At 34.5% G+C, this 15,909-nt stretch overlaps 3 protein-coding genes across 9 annotated transcripts; 2 read left to right on the top strand and 1 right to left on the bottom strand.

Moving 5' to 3' along the window:
- Positions 1-2,575: 2,575 nt before the first annotated feature.
- On the top strand, positions 2,576-4,660 carry LOC115242103. Of its 3 annotated transcripts, XM_029818175.1 has the most exons (3): positions 3,420-4,020; positions 4,231-4,442; positions 4,523-4,660. In XM_029818175.1, exons 1-3 carry the CDS (start codon positions 3,634-3,636, stop codon positions 4,524-4,526), a joined length of 603 nt encoding a protein of 200 aa, XP_029674035.1. In that variant the 5' UTR covers positions 3,420-3,633; the 3' UTR covers positions 4,527-4,660. The 3 variants fall into 3 exon arrangements, 1 of the variants encoding a protein (XP_029674035.1); XR_003885004.1 differs by lacking the exon at positions 3,420-4,020 and adding an exon at positions 2,576-2,851 and having other exon boundaries at positions 4,231-4,660; XR_003885005.1 differs by having other exon boundaries at positions 3,410-4,097; positions 4,231-4,660.
- A 474-nt stretch (positions 4,661-5,134) lies between these two features.
- Positions 5,135-10,231, bottom strand: LOC115242101. Of its 5 annotated transcripts, none has more exons than XM_029818170.1 (5): positions 10,090-10,231; positions 9,717-10,007; positions 9,176-9,340; positions 8,647-8,868; positions 7,399-8,425 (listed from the first exon to the last, which is right to left on the bottom strand). In XM_029818170.1, exons 2-5 carry the CDS (start codon positions 9,846-9,848, stop codon positions 7,874-7,876), a joined length of 1,071 nt encoding a protein of 356 aa, XP_029674030.1. In that variant the 5' UTR covers positions 9,849-10,007; positions 10,090-10,231; the 3' UTR covers positions 7,399-7,873. The 5 variants fall into 5 exon arrangements, with proteins under 5 accessions (XP_029674033.1, XP_029674030.1, XP_029674031.1 ...); XM_029818171.1 differs by having other exon boundaries at positions 9,717-9,999; positions 10,090-10,229; XM_029818172.1 differs by having other exon boundaries at positions 9,717-9,905; positions 10,060-10,217.
- Positions 10,232-10,635: 404 nt separating this feature from the next.
- LOC115242102 lies at positions 10,636-15,836 on the top strand. Its single transcript, XM_029818174.1, has 10 exons — positions 10,636-10,934; positions 11,020-11,220; positions 12,307-12,467; positions 12,573-12,650; positions 13,745-13,913; positions 14,405-14,508; positions 14,599-14,632; positions 14,732-15,048; positions 15,264-15,444; positions 15,578-15,836. The coding sequence occupies exons 4-10, from the start codon at positions 12,588-12,590 to the stop codon at positions 15,706-15,708; spliced, it is 999 nt and encodes a 332-aa protein (XP_029674034.1). The 5' UTR covers positions 10,636-10,934; positions 11,020-11,220; positions 12,307-12,467; positions 12,573-12,587; the 3' UTR covers positions 15,709-15,836.
- Positions 15,837-15,909: the final 73 nt, after the last annotated feature.

Genomic DNA, 15,909 nt, shown 5'->3' with positions numbered 1-15,909 from the left:
ATAAACTTATATTTCTTATAATAATCTTGAAATATGATGATGATCAAGAATAATGTTAAAGACTCTTTGATGGAGGTTATGAATCACGAAACCAATCATAAACCGCTTTCCGCCCGAGTTTCAAATCGAACTTGAGATCTGACTCGACTCGACCCACAGTACGTTCCGTTTCACGCATTGAGCGCATAGATCACCTGGAAATCTATAATATATGTTACGTGAACTATAAATTTCCAGACGATCTATGCGCTCAATGCGTGAAACGGAATGCACTCTCAGGCCGGATTCACACCTTGGCAGAAAAGCAGAAAGCAGAAAAGCAGAAGCCAATCAGAACTCGCGCTGAAATAAGCAGTACATTTTGCTTTTTCAGCGCGAGTTCTGATTGGCCTCTGCTTTTCTGCTTTCCGCTTTTCTGCCAAGGTGTGAATCCGGCCTGAGAGTGCATTCCGTTTCACGCATTGAGCGCATAGATCGTCTGGAAATTTATAGTTCACGTAACATATATTATAGATTTCCAGGTGATCTATGCGCTCAATGCGTGAAACGGAACGTACTGTGGGTCGAGTCGAGTCAGATCTCAAGTTCGATTTGAAACTCGGGCGGAAAGCGGTTTATGATTGGTTTCGTGATTCATAACCTCCATCAAAGAGTCTTTAACATTATTCTTGATCATCATCATATTTCAAGATTATTATAAGAAATATAAGTTTATATTATATAAAATAAAAAGAAGAATAAGTAGTAATAACGAAAATATGAATAAATATACAATGAATGGATTAGAAGAAAGATCAGGTAAGAAATTTGATTATACTAGAAACCAATACCAATCATAAACCGCTTTCCGCCAGAGTTTCAAATCGAACTTGAGATCTGACTCGACTCGACCCAGAGTCGGGTAGAGTCAACAAATCGAAGAGCATCAAAATAAAATCGCCATATTGATTTACATAGCATGCTCATTGGTCCAGACCATAGACATAGTATATCTAGATCGAGTGTTGAGGAGTGGGGGCCAAGGTACATACTCTGTTCCGTGCCCCTTGCGTTCTCTCTCACTCGCATGTAGCATAGCGAAAGAGTACGCTATGCTACGTGCGAGCGAGAGAGAACGCAAGGGGCACGAAACCAATGAGTAAAGATTCACAGGAGAAAGCATTTGGTGCTAAGCAAGCGGACGGAAGTGACTATATATAAGTGGACGCTCAAGATGGCCGCTCAGGGACGAATTGGAGCATGACAGAGATACTGGAAGTACCTCAAAGGCCTGGCAATGCACCATGATCTTACAATTAAAACTTATTAATAATATTTTTTTAGCCTAATACCGGCTCTTCCTCTCACTTATTTAGAATCGATGATCGTGCGCAAAATAAGTGCAGACTGGAATAAGTAAGGCAACAAGTGGCTGTATACGGCTCTGAAAAACGTCGAAAAAAGTGGACGCTCAAGATGGCTGCGATGACGTACTACCGTTTGCGATAAATCTACCCCCACCACCGATATGCTCTTTCCTGTGATTCTTTACTCATTGCACGACACAGAATATGTCCTTTTCTACGTGCATCTTTACCCCCACTCCTTAAATAAAAGCAAACGTTCGGTCTAGATATACTATGGCCGCGTTCAGCAGAGAAAGCGCTCAGTTATCGTCTTGTCAACACTTGACGTTGATTCGTTGGTTCTAAAAGTAAGAATCAATCACATTCGATTGCTACTAAGCGGTTTTCTCTGCTGAGGTTTAACATGATTCTCTTTATTTTTTGGCCGTAATACGGGATAAGCGAATTCGTAATTCACGGCTTCCCGCGAGAGGTCTCTACTGTCTCTCCTGCCGACCCTTAAAAGGGATTATTTTTACCTATGGATTGACTATGGTAAATTCCAATTCAATTGCATTAAAACAGGTTTAATTATAACTTTATGAAATCGTATAATTTCGGATTGAGGTGGAGATATATCATCCAACATTAATCTCGCCTGAAGCGTACTAAATTCGATTTGACTATTTTCAATCGGTTTTAATACCGCATTTTCGGTGCAGAAATCCCGATCGATTCGGATTACATTTTTTTAAATCCGTTTTAATCGATCATTTTCGGCAGGGTATACACAATTTTCAATGCATCTGATGTCCGATTCTGACTTACAATATTACTAGATTTTTCAATATTGCCCGCACTTATTGCCACTCATCTTCACTCACAAACCACCCGGCTCACGGAGCCGAGTGGTTTTTACGCTCTCCCGGGTGAATAGAGTGACAATTTGAACGTCTCACTTGAGAGTCCGGCGAGAGCACTTGGGAGGAATCTGAACGCTCTCTGGGTGTCTGGATGCACCCGGGTGGGGAATCGGAACACAGCTTTTCATGGGCAGCGCAGCAATTCTGTAAAATCACCAAACAATGCTAGTTAGTTACTAAACTGCTGCTGCTTTTCACTGCCCATGAAATGTTACTTTAAGACGGTCTTAAATATAAGAACTGACTATGAATACCGGCCTAAAATCAAAGATGCCGACAAGGAGTTGCGCTACTGTATATACTGTGTATTTACTAAGCATAGTATTTTTTTTCTGATAAATATGTAATCGCAAAACAACAAATTTTCTGAGAATTTTGGAATATAATTGATGATAATTTAAAATGTGATTAGCAGGAACATCACTAAATTTAGATGCAGCACTGTCATGCGCATGCGTTCGTTTAAAGTAAGATGGCGTACATTCCTTTCTCTTTCGCAAAATTTTGCCAAAACTGTCAAGTTGGCCAGACTCTGTTAGAGGGACTCTAGGTGATACCAAAGAGAAGACTGAGAGTCGCCACGCTGCCGTTTTTCATAAGATCGTAAGACACTTTTTCTAGATCGTACACCCACACAGCACAGGTAGATCCTGAGCACGTACGCAGAATATCACAAACGTAGATTGTGAATATCCCATTAATATTCGAAATACGTACTATGACATTTTGAGAATGTGCGGAGGATGTTCCTATGTCTGCCCTAGAAGCCTACCCACAAGGAACATTCGGCAACGCGAAAATTCAAAAAAATCTGAAACTTTGCATAATTATAGAGTAGTAGTCCCTAATAACGAAACGATTTTTTGTTGGTGCTAAAAATCGGTTTCAGGGGTAAAAACAACCCTTTAGAAAAAATCGGTTTTCACATTCCGAAGCGAATATTATTGAAACAAAAAGAAATATGAAAAAATTGTTTAAACAAAAGTTTTATGGTTTCAAATGTACTTTACAATGGCGTATCTGGATTTTTAAAAAATGGTAAATTTTTCGAAATACCCCCACCACTCAATATTTTTCTTTGATATTTTTAAAAAATTTTCAAATTCTGTCTACCAATGAAATTTGATCTTAAACATCACGCCATAATATTTATTGAAATGTTATCTTCATTTCGATATAAAAGCCGTACGTTTCCGCATTTCACTCATAGTCTGACGTTATTTGAACAATTATTATACGATTCAAGTTAACTGAAATTTATTCTGATTGTGAGTTCCAAATTAAAGTTTTATATATAAAATAAATCCAAGAGATGATTTCTTAAATTAACTCCTCACGGAAGACAAACTCCTTGTGCTGGTGATAACACAACAATTTGTGTTAAAATGCCAAGAATAAATATAGCAAATGTTATAAATTTATTAATCACAACGTTTAACATTGCAAATTTTGGTGTCTCACCTGTTAATCGCCATGAAGTTGAACTTCATAATGCCATTTCCGATATAATAAAAAATGCTGTAAATGATGATGTTGAGATTGAATACAAATGGGAACTTGAGTTTGATGATCCGTCGAAACCGCATGATGTACAATTTGTGGACGTGTATGATATTGATGCTGAAGAAGATAATTATGAAGACAAAGTTTGTATTGTGGATAACGAAGGTGGAAATGTAAACTTAAATTACAAAAGAAAAGCAGTTGAATTTTGGAACAGTGGAAAAAAAGGACATTTAGCTATTACTGCTGTACAGAATCGTTTTAGAAAGGTAAAATTTAATACAAACATAAGAAAAATAATATGAGTTGAACGAGCAGGTAGATGTGCGTTGTGTATAAATAGTAGGTAATAAACGATAACGGAAACAGAAAGATATTTCAGACTTATGCATATTACTTACTTTGCATATCTGCGTTAGTTCTTTAATCTTTTTATTTTTGAATTAGATTTTCTAAATATCAAACTTCTTTTCTTCTAGGTAAAATCTGTTTCGCAATTGCATAGATGGGAAGAAAATGTAATGCGCGGAGGGTCAAACAGGGACAAACTTGTATTTATTGCCGAATATGTACTATCGCAATTCCAAGAAGCTATTGATAGAGGATCTATCATTCACGACATAGATTTGCGAAAATGGGCATTACAAGCAAAGGAGCAAATAGACTTTTCTTCATTTAGAGCAGGAAATTGGTGGATATGGAATTTTAAAAAAGCACATCGCATTGTATCACGTAAAATAACAAGTTTTAAAACGCGATCTTCTCATGCAGCTGATGTAACAATACGTCAAAGCGCAGAGGAATTTGTGAGACAGGTTAAACCACATATTGATGTTATCGGTGCAGGATCAATTTATAATGCAGATGAAAGCGGCTTTAATTTCGAAGTACATTCTGGAAGAACATTAACTAATACGAAATACTGGAGAAAAAAGTCTACTACTGCTTGATTCATGGACAGGACATTGTCCGGAACAATTAAAAGAATTTATACCAGCAGACAAACAAGTAAATATTTTAACAATACCAAAAAAAAACAACTGCTTATGTACAACTTTTAGATGTTTCCGGTTTTAGAATTTGGAAAAAATTTTTTCGATGTTTTTCTGGTAATATTATTTTAAATAATTATGACACAATTTGAAAAAAAATATTATTTTAAAATTATAATATTAATTAATAATTTAATATTATTCAAATAATACAAGACTCATTCTGTTTTTTTATATTCCTATGATACAATGTTCAAAGTAATTTGTTTAAATTTAAATCAATTATAAAATGTAAGAACAAATTTGTTTTAATGTCAATATAAAAATTGCTTAGAATACCAATATTTATAAAAAAAATGTCTCTAAATTCAATAAGTAAATTGCTATAAATATATTTATAAATGTATATATTTTGTATATAAAATTATGCCGTTAAATAATTCAAAATTGCAATTCTGAATTTATTTTACTTACACATAATTACTTTACATAACTGTAAGTTTGAGAAGATATTTTTCTTCTTTGCTCCATACCAACTGTATTTCATTGCCAACTGGTTTGTAAAAATCTGCCTCATAAGTCAGTTGAATGCACGAAGTTTTCGTATTTTGGCTTACACTTCGAGCCAATTGTTTAATCTAAAATATAATTACACAGTTAATATCAGTTGAATATTTTGCCTAGCATCATTTATTGACTTAGTTCTACTTTAAAAAGCTTTCTAATGATGTTACAAAATGAAGATATACTTTGATGAAAACTCAAATCTTGAGATCAGAAATGCAATAGAAAATTATTATGGAAGAAAACTTTAAATACAAATAAACTTTTACATAAGAAAATGGTAATATGATATTCTTAAAGTAATATCCCGTACGGAAAAAAACTGTTGGAATGCTAATAGTAACTATTGGAATGATAATAGTAACTATTGAACGCCGATAGTTATAAGCAGTAATCACTACTGCAATGATTACTGCAACACTAATAATACATAGTGTCCACTACACAATTTTTAACTATTGACCAATGTGAATTATTAGAATGTAATAGTAAGTACTATTGAAATAGCTCTAGTGCAGAGATTTAACAGTATACACTACTGTCATATCAATCATTGAATAGTGAGAACCAATAGTGTGCAGAAGTTTGCAATATTAAACCAACTAATAGTGCACATTCTGTATAGCGTATACAGTTGAGCATTTTTTCCAACATTCAATAGTGTATACTCTTCACTGTATACTGTTGTTATTATATCACTGCTGAACAGTATTGTTAGGTACTATATATTGTACCCTAGTGAGAACATTACTAATAATGTATACTGAATTGTATATTTTAATAAGTGCGTTGTAATAAAATCCTGTTAAAGGTAAAAGGAGGCTGAAGGAAATTGATGTAAAAGTACAAGTCTTATAAATTTATTTACTATAAATAGTTGCAGTTACACAATACTGATATATTAATCACGTTCAATATTATTTACGAGGCGGACAATACTTAATACTTATCTACATTATCGTATGGAATCTTTACACATTTGATACATAACATGTCAGGAAAGATAGCGATGACAGAATCAGTCATGCGAGTAACGTGAAAAAGACGATTCGATGAAAGTGTTGGATTGTTTGTTTTACAAATTTCCATATTAACACGATTAAGAATCTTTCCAATAATAACGTATCGTACATAATCCTTTGACACAGTACGGACACCAAAAATCCCGGATATTATAATGAACATACCATTCTGCAATAATGCTGTACTGTTTTGTCGCCTTTGAAGTTTTTCGTAGTTCTCGGCATGCCACAACACATTTCGAAAAATGAAGCGCTTGTAACAGTCACTCTCGTTTAGAATATTTTCATGTAAAAGAGCTTCTATACAAGTCTGTTCCATTAATGTTAACACCTTTTGAACCGGCTTTCCAAATGTTTTAAAATAAGGTTCGTACTCCAGATAATTTTTCGTATGATACATTCCACTCATTTTATCATATAAAATTTTTGCATTTTCGAAACAATCGGGTCTTGAAAACACCTCTAAACATGAACTTTCAACGCGCTTTGATCTCATATATAATTTGCATATCTGTTCCGGAACGGCTTGCGAATTTCGGAACATTTTTCTTAGTACTCCATTATAGTGTTCATAAGAAAAAGTAGATGTAGCCCAGAGAGCCCCGAACTGTTTAACAAACTCTGGGACATGTAACAAATGTACATTAAACTTGTAATATTCTAAACCATATAAGTCTTCTATTTTAAGCACAAACATTTTCAATGCACTTTCAGCCGTCGATAAATCTACGTCACTGATTTTTTGTTGTAGAAATATGTGCATACTAAAGATGAAAAGAAACCAATGTTTCACATATTGTAAGGGCATTACGTTTTGTAAACAAATAAAGGAGTAATAGAGCAAGAAGTGCTTCCATTCTGATGCCTTCCATAGATTTCTTTCACTGATAGATCTGGGCGTACGAGTAATTTCACACGGTGGTTTTATTTGCAGAAGTTTCTCATCAATAAGATCTACTTTGTTCCCTATATACCAATTTTTTTCGTGATTTGACGAAATAAATCAAGTATCCGTAAAAGTTTTTGACACTCCCAATAAAACGGTATGCAGATAATCAAATGTAAATGAAGACGTAATGTCAAAGACTGGTAGCAGCATTAGAACCGATGGCCCTTTCACACCATGAGGTGTAGTTCGAGTTTGCACAGCAGTTTCACAATCTATTTCATGTTGGCGCAATGTGCGCGGTTCCTTTACGCAACCGGGATATATTCTTGTCATTCCTCTACCGACTTCAACGTGTATACCTTCATGCAAACAAAAGCTGCAACCGAAGGTCCCGTTATACTGTTTTATGTTTTGTAACAAAGGTCGCGCCACAGAATCTACAGGAGACGCGATTGTATGTACTTTAATACGAATTTCTTCTTCGCCTGCCGTGTTACGCGTAATACCTACTTCATGCATGGAGATCAATTCCTCGACAAGTAAAGATAAAAACAAATTTATATCAGATTTTTCTTTGCCATACCACAGACCACATAACATCATATTTTTTTCTCCATTCTCTGTACGGCAATTCATTCACCATCACCTGTATAGGTCACATTGACACAGATGATGAACGAAATTCTTGAACGCCGTCAGTACTGATCTGTACCGTGATATCATGTAATTGAATTACCCCAGCATCTTTTAAAGATGTATAAAACTTTCCAGAAGTTATATCAGAACAATTATCGTTTTCTCTTTGAAGCATAGCGTATTTGTTGCTGTTCACAAAGTCGGGCAACTGCCGCTCTAAAGGTAAATATAGGAAATAGTTACCGTTTTTTCCCAATGCATGTTTGTTATATCTATATTGGCATTCTCGACAAACAAAGTTTTCTTTTGCTCTATCATCCGCAGCAAGCGTTTTCAATCTTACATAACACTCTGGACAATAATAGCATTTACGGATTGACGCTGAAGTATCATATTTCTTCATAAATATATGCTTCGTGTGATATACTGAGTACGGTAGGTGACAGTTTATCAAAGTGATGAGGTCTTCAAGAGCAACATCGGTTAGACTATGCCGCATCGCAAAGTTTAATATGAGAAGTTCACTTTCTATCTTGGATATATTCGATTGTTCATATAATGGGATTCGTTCCTGTAATAGGGATTATTATTTTTATATTCGAAGTTATTCTCAGATATGGGTAATTAAGACCTACAGTGTACGTGATAGATTTCATATGGATTAGACAAAGTCTGAATGTACATATCCTAATATCTTTCGATGCAAAATATACTACAAACTTGTGGCAGATTTCTCTTTGGCTACAAAGTTTGCATCAGAAAATCTCAATTTACTCGAATCGATTAAAGTACCTGATCATTATCCTCGGGTAGAACAAAATCTACATTTCCTGCAGGCTCTAAGAATTCTTCATAATTTTGAAATACATCTTCCAAATCCGATGTGTTATCATTAGCTGCAATATCAGGCACGCTTTGTCTTTCGTTTCCGATTGAACTATTTGAACCATCTGATATTGATGCAGTATCAGAGTCAGTTCTATTAACTACAGAGATGTCATCCATACTTGTATCCTATACAACAAAATACAAATTGCGTTGTCAAGAATGTTAGTAAAAGTATTATGTTTTCAAGGTATCCTGAAATTCATTATTAGTTTCTGCAAGGGTGTATTCTACTTTCAAGATTATTAAAAAATCTATAGTAATTCATTGAAATTTGAATTATTCCTATATTCAGAGAATTTTATAGCAACAATAAAATGATATCAAAGCGACTCTTTAGAATAAAAAATAATAAATTAATGAGTTGATTTGTATTTGCCAAACATATTGAGCTTTCATCCGAAAGGTTGAAATTTGATTCAATGATTACACTCACTGCATCATTATTTTCTGGATTGCCAGATGATATTGGATCATTGATACTTTGATCACTATCTTCCGATATGTCTTCAGCAGCAATGGCACGTTCGTTGTCATTGGAACTCACAGATAATTGTTCTGATATCATAGAAATATCGTCGATGACATCCATTTCATGTTCCTAAATAGAGAAGTACACTTTATTGCAAATAAGAAATTAAATGATCTTCTAATAAAAATATGAATATTTATTAAAAGGGAGTCTGCTTTTGTCATATTTTTAAAATACAATTAAAAATTTAATATAGTGAAAAAATCATAAGTATTAGGTCTACCGGAAAGTTCTGTCCGTTTCTATCACAACAAGTCTCATCTTGACACGTAAGCACATGTTTATTTGGCGCATGTGTGCCCTCACGCTGGCAAGAAATCATTAATAATAATGGCAATTACATTATTTAATGAAGTTTATTGACGGTAATAAAAATTTGTATTTTGTTTTATTCCAAAAATGGACAGAACTTTCCGGTAGACCTGATATATGTTTACAAACTGACCTGTTGTAATGACATCTGTTCTCGTTGTCTACGGGAACGGATTGTTGACTCAGGGACTGGTACATCGTTGTCTTGTAAATATCGTTTATAATAACCTCTTCTAGTCAATACATTATCGTTATCCTCATCCATTTTTTACGTGTAATTAAACACAAATATGCATATAGAGAGCTCAAAAAAAGCTATCATCTATACAAAATTGAATCATCCTCACGTGTATATATTATTTATAATACATAATACTATTGAGAATGTTATATCTAAACGTCCTTTTAATCTTTCCCTGGAACACTACACTTTCATTACTATTATTTATCTTTGGTCTTTCATTACTATTATTTACCTTATTAACGATTATTATAGAATCACACACCAATTAATTAATAGTCACGTATTAATACAAGTGCTGGTGGTTCAAGCAGACACATTAATCAACGATAGCATATGTTTGTTGTCATTCTATCTTTGTTAGGCGTTCCTTCCTGTTTCTTTTTACTCTGCACACCGTAGGAAAGAGATGACAAGCTCATACTTCATTTTTATTGGTGTAATTAATAGCCAATCTCAGACCCCGGTTCACCACGCGTGACATGGCTGCGTTCGGAAACATCACTTATGTGTACACGAGCGTCGTTCTATCTTTGTTCAACTTTTAGTAAATAACAAAAATAGAACGGCACTCGTGTGCACACGGGTGATATTTCCGAAGGCAATCTATATACGCTGATCCGGCGTGTACGCGGCTATCTTTGTTGTACGTAGTACAAGTACCGCGAACATATCAGTTTCATTTGAACAGCAGATTTATTTTCTGTGGGATCTAGTGATAGTATATCATTGGGAATCGAACCCGAGATAGTAAACATTTGTTTTTCGGCTTACATCGACTTTGCTTTAGGTAAGTAATAAATCCTTGATGTAATTTATGTTTAAGACGATATAAACGTATAGAACGGGTTGTTTTCTGAACGTCTGGGAAAAGTCAAGTACGACTTTTACTACGATCTTTTGTTTCTTTCCTTCATTACATATTCGAGATAGGAACTATAATGATTTAATAAATGCAACCATTGTAGACATCCCAGAGTAAATTAACCTAAGTTGCGTTTAATCAAAACAATTATTTCAAATATTTCAATGTGTTGTATTCCTGTACATTGTGACTGCGTTTCAATATTAGCTGCGAGTTGCTACGAGTATGTTGTATCTGTGTCAAACGTATGCAGTTCAATATAGACACGACGATGCTGTCAGTACTCGCAGTTAATATTAAAACGCTCCTGTATTTTGTTTTTACATATAGACAATGGACGATCAAAGATATATGGTATGCGAGTTTCCAAATGAAGAAGATAGTATATCTATTGGATATTTGGAATATCTGGAAGATGAATTTACAATCACTGAATTAAATGACATAATTAAACGCGGAACGATAGTGAAAATTCGATGGCCAAAAGGCTGTGATGTAGGCCCAGCAACAATGAAAAAAAATTGATCAATTGTGAGTGGGAGATAGTTGCAACAAAATTACGGGCATATGGAGATAAGCAACGATATTGAATAATGAAGAGTTATTGGTCTTGTATACTTCTACAAAGACTCAATTAAGGCCTGTAAAAATACCCATACAGCACCGAAAGATTGCAGAAATGTTGCATAGACCTTGCATTGAAACATTGTAATATTGCATAGAAGTTGCGAAATGTTTCTGCAATGTTACTGCAAGCCTGCGGCAACGTTGAAATGTCCGCCCTTAGAAATATTACAATGTAAGATTACAATAATGTTACGGTGCAATGTATTTGTAATATTGGAATGCCTTCCTGTATTGGGATCGTATATTAAACTGATAAAATAGTTATATATCTTTAATCTTACTAGCCGCTCTTTGCAAGCTTTATATAATCATCGTGACTGAAACTTAAATGCGAGATATATAATGCAACGGGCGCCGTATGGCGATAAACGAACGAACTAGTGGTTACTGAAAACTGTTTTTGTAATGCTTTTGGAATGTTGCTGTAACATTCTCATGAAATATTACAATTACATGTTCCAATAATGTCTCAACAACATTACATTGCAACTTGCAAGATTGTAACATTACTGTAATGTAATTGTAATGTTCTGTGCTGTATGGGTATTGTGGTACTTCTGTGTGACAAGGCAATATCGGTTTTTTAATATGTAAAACAGATTATGTAGTTGAATTGAGTTTTGTGTAATTGCGGCTATACTGCTGTTCATCAACAAAATACAAAGTGATAAAATTTTAAAATATCTCATGGTCATTAAAATTAACTACTAAGATCATCCATAGCGAAATGACTAATTATGATTTTAAATATGCATTATTTTTTTTGTTTTATTGAATGATGTCTATAAAAGATTCTTAATTTTAGTACATTATAGTGGATGTCACCCACAGTATAATTTTCCATACCATTGAAGCAAACCAAATTCTTATGCAGCATTCTTAAAGTTTTATCTCCAAAGAGAGTCTCCAATTGCCAAACAATTGCAATTATTTTTAATTTGAGTAAGTTTATATAAAATTTTATATGACAATGCTTTATTGAAATTTTAGGATGGATCAAAATGCGCGAAATCAGAGATAATTTGGAAAAGTATGGTATCACTGAACTTGATAAATGTGATAGGAAACAGTTCACAAGAAAATAAACAGAGAGTGACAGTGACGAATCGGAAGTAAAAGGAACAAAAAAGGGTGCGCTATCAAATAAAAAGGTATATGACATATATTTTACATTAGATAGGAATCATGATTTAAAAAATCGCATGCTAAAAATAAATTTGCTGTTGAATGAGTTAGTAATACTTTTTCATTTATAGAAATGTACTTTAAACATGAAAAAGGGGAAAGAAATTTTAAAACAGTACAAACACAACAAACAGAAATATTCGTCACAGGTAATTTTCTTAAATCTATATATATCTTTATTTAATGTTCTTCAGATTTTTCCATTCGAAACGTGACAAAACTTTGAAATATGATTTCATACTATTATTGTGCGCGAGTGAACGCGGGAGCGCGAGAATCGCGTGAAATGGACACGATAGAGTTTTGTAAAAAAAGGCAGTCAATTTATTAAGAACAATAAATAGATAACAAGTTCTTTGTCGATCAGATCTATAAAAATAATCTCATAAAACGTATTTGTGGTCACTAGTATTCACTTTGTGCGCGAGTGAACGCGGGAGCGCGAGGATCGCGTAAAATGGACACGATAGAGTTTTGTAAAAAAGGCAGTCAATTTATTAAGAACAATAAATAGTTAACAAGTTCTTTGTCGATAAGATTTATGCTAATCTTAACCGAGTGATTGCTCCGGCGAGCGACCGGGAGCGTTACGATAATCTCCGCGAGCGACGGATATATCGCGAATACCGCAAGCGACGGTATAAACGGCGCGATTCCGCGAGCGACGGAATAAACGGCGCGTTTTAACAACGAGAGATTAATCGCGAGCGACGAGAAATCTCTTTTATGATAATCGTGAACTTCGCGTTTCGTAATCGAGCGTACGAATTAGAAAAGCGAGCGACTTTTCTATAGCGAGCGTTTAAACGATATAAGCACACACTGTCACGGATGAATCTCGATCGAGTGCGCCCGGCGGTTCCCCGAGAGAGCTTTTATACAAACGTTCTTTTTAATGTTCTCGAAGTTTCTACGTGTTTGTCTCAATTTTCGCGTCGGTTGTTGTTTGCGATGATTAGTTAAATTTTGAACCTTATTATTACAATTTGTTTGTAGTTGAGGCTCTCCCGGGTGACCGCTGCTTGGCCCGCATCGATAGGCACGAGCAATGCCGCGAGCCTGGCGCGATTCGCGTAGCGCCGTTTTTGGAGCGCGCTCTTATTTGTCGCGCGCCGTGCGACGCGCGAGATGGTGGCTGACGCGCCAAATTTCGAGCGCGATTAATCGGCGCTTTATTGTAGTGGTCTTTATCGTGGCTAATTGCTATTAGTAATTATTTGAGTTCGATTTCGAACAATTATAGAGTAAATCTGTGGACAGCGATAACGAATGTGATGGAGAAAACGAAAGATCTCCCGTTCATAAGCAATCAAAATCACAATTAGCAGATACAATTACTGTATTAAATGAAGAAAATAAGAGGTTGCGAAGAGACAACGAAAGACTGCGCAGGTTACGATCTGTCAACGAAGGTATTCTTGTTGAATATTTTTCTCTCAATATTGACAAATCAAATCAAACGTTCCATTAAACATGGAAAAGTCAGATGATTGGAGAAAATCAATTGAGATTAGGATTATATGACTGTAATAGATCTTACCCGGTTGAGTAATTTTAGTAATGGTTAAAACAATCAATGTTTTTACTACTTATATAGCTCAAATCGCACTATTAAATCAAATGGACTTCAATTTTTATCTTAATAGTTTTTAAAAATTATTATCGAATTACTTTATTTCAATGCCTGCAATTCACAAAATTATTAGATTTCTAAACGAGTTGCACTCTAATGAGTAATCATTCCTTCACAAATACATTTCTTTATGCTTTTTCGAGCGTTTTTCAGTTTTGGATATACATATATCCTTAAGCAATAAAAGCACTTAAAACAATAATTTGTTAATTCTGAGTGACTCAACTCTCTTAATAAGATCCTCAGTAATCACCGTTATTTATTTTTTAGATTTGTCAAAGATAGATAAAATGATGAAAGATCTCACGGTCAATTTGCAATCTGCATCATGGAAAACCGAGTCTTTCAATCATCAGCTAGATCAACTACAACAGGTATATGTAATTTTGACTTACATTTGCATTACATCGTATATTTGTAAATAGTATGAAACGATGTGCTAATTGTGTTCATTTGTTTTGTAGAAAGTACAAGCAATAAGGAACTGCATCATTGAACGTGAGCGAGATTACATTCCTCCAGCAATGACACTAAATTCTGATCCGATCTGGATCAGCAAGATGGATCTACCAAACAATAAGTTGAAATCGTCTACAGCCGATGCATCGCCTGTATCGATAGTACAAAATAAGGAGTTAGATCTACCAAGCGATAAGTTGAAATCGTTTCAAAGATCAGTTACAGAGTTTCGTAAACCAGCACCATCACGTGAGTCGATACCTTTGATATCCGAGCATAATCTGGTAGTACTACCAAATTACAACCTAGAATCATCACCGAAAGACTTCCCTGATAGTCCAGACGTCGCGATAAAAACAGTCAACACACATGAATTAGAACATGTACAAGAATCGAATCATGCAGCTGATAAAGTGAAGTCCTCGGATGATCATCAATCAATCGTAGTACATAAGGTTAAAATCATTACATATTTCAATTAAAATGCTATTTACAAAAGAAATTAATATTTTTGGAGTGTCGATTTTCAAGTATATGTAGTATATGTAGTATATGGATGATGTTACTTTGGTTTTCAATTCTCATTCGATGTAGTTTTATAAATATGAATATCGTTACATTTAATAATTATCTAAAAGTTTTATCATATTTTGTATAAAACATTTAACAGGAAAAGACAATCGACCTTGGAGGACCAGACTCTTGTGTAGTGAACGCCACTCGTCTTTCCTTGTGCAATCACACATCTGCCTCTAAGTTGATATGCGAAATGATGTCTTTGCTATTTTCAAAAGAAGAGTTAGCTACCTCCTCGCTTACAGGAACTGTGGCAAATTTTCATCGCGAAAAAGGTATAGCCGCTAAAAAGAAACTCGACACGGTGAAAATTGAAGCTATGAAAGATATGATTATAATTTGTGCGATGCAGAGTATTGATTTCGCATAGTTGGCAGTTCGAAAACTAATAAATATATGTGCTTTCAGCATACGTTAAGAACAAATTTCCAATAGAAAAAGATTTCGACAAGATGTTCCGCAAAGCAGTGCAGCAGAAGTGCAATAATGCAGTTCCTCGAAATAGAGGATCAAATAATAAAGGAGAAACCAACAAGTAAAGTTAAAGGAACCAGCATATATAAAGGCGAAAAACCCAAAGAACGCAGATTAAGCGTCGTAAATAAGTCGAATAACGGTTAGTTTCCAGTGTTTTTAATAATCGGGACCAATACAACTAGTCAGATTATTGTATTATTATTTGTACTTGATCTTGCGAATGAAAGTTCATTTATTTTTTCTGTGTTGTTTTATTTTTTTTT

This window comes from Formica exsecta, unplaced genomic scaffold (assembly GCF_003651465.1).
Source record: "Formica exsecta isolate Colony F162 unplaced genomic scaffold, ASM365146v1 scaffold565, whole genome shotgun sequence".
NCBI lineage: Eukaryota > Metazoa > Arthropoda > Insecta > Hymenoptera > Formicidae > Formica > Formica exsecta.
This window is presented reverse-complemented; position numbering and strand designations above follow the sequence as displayed.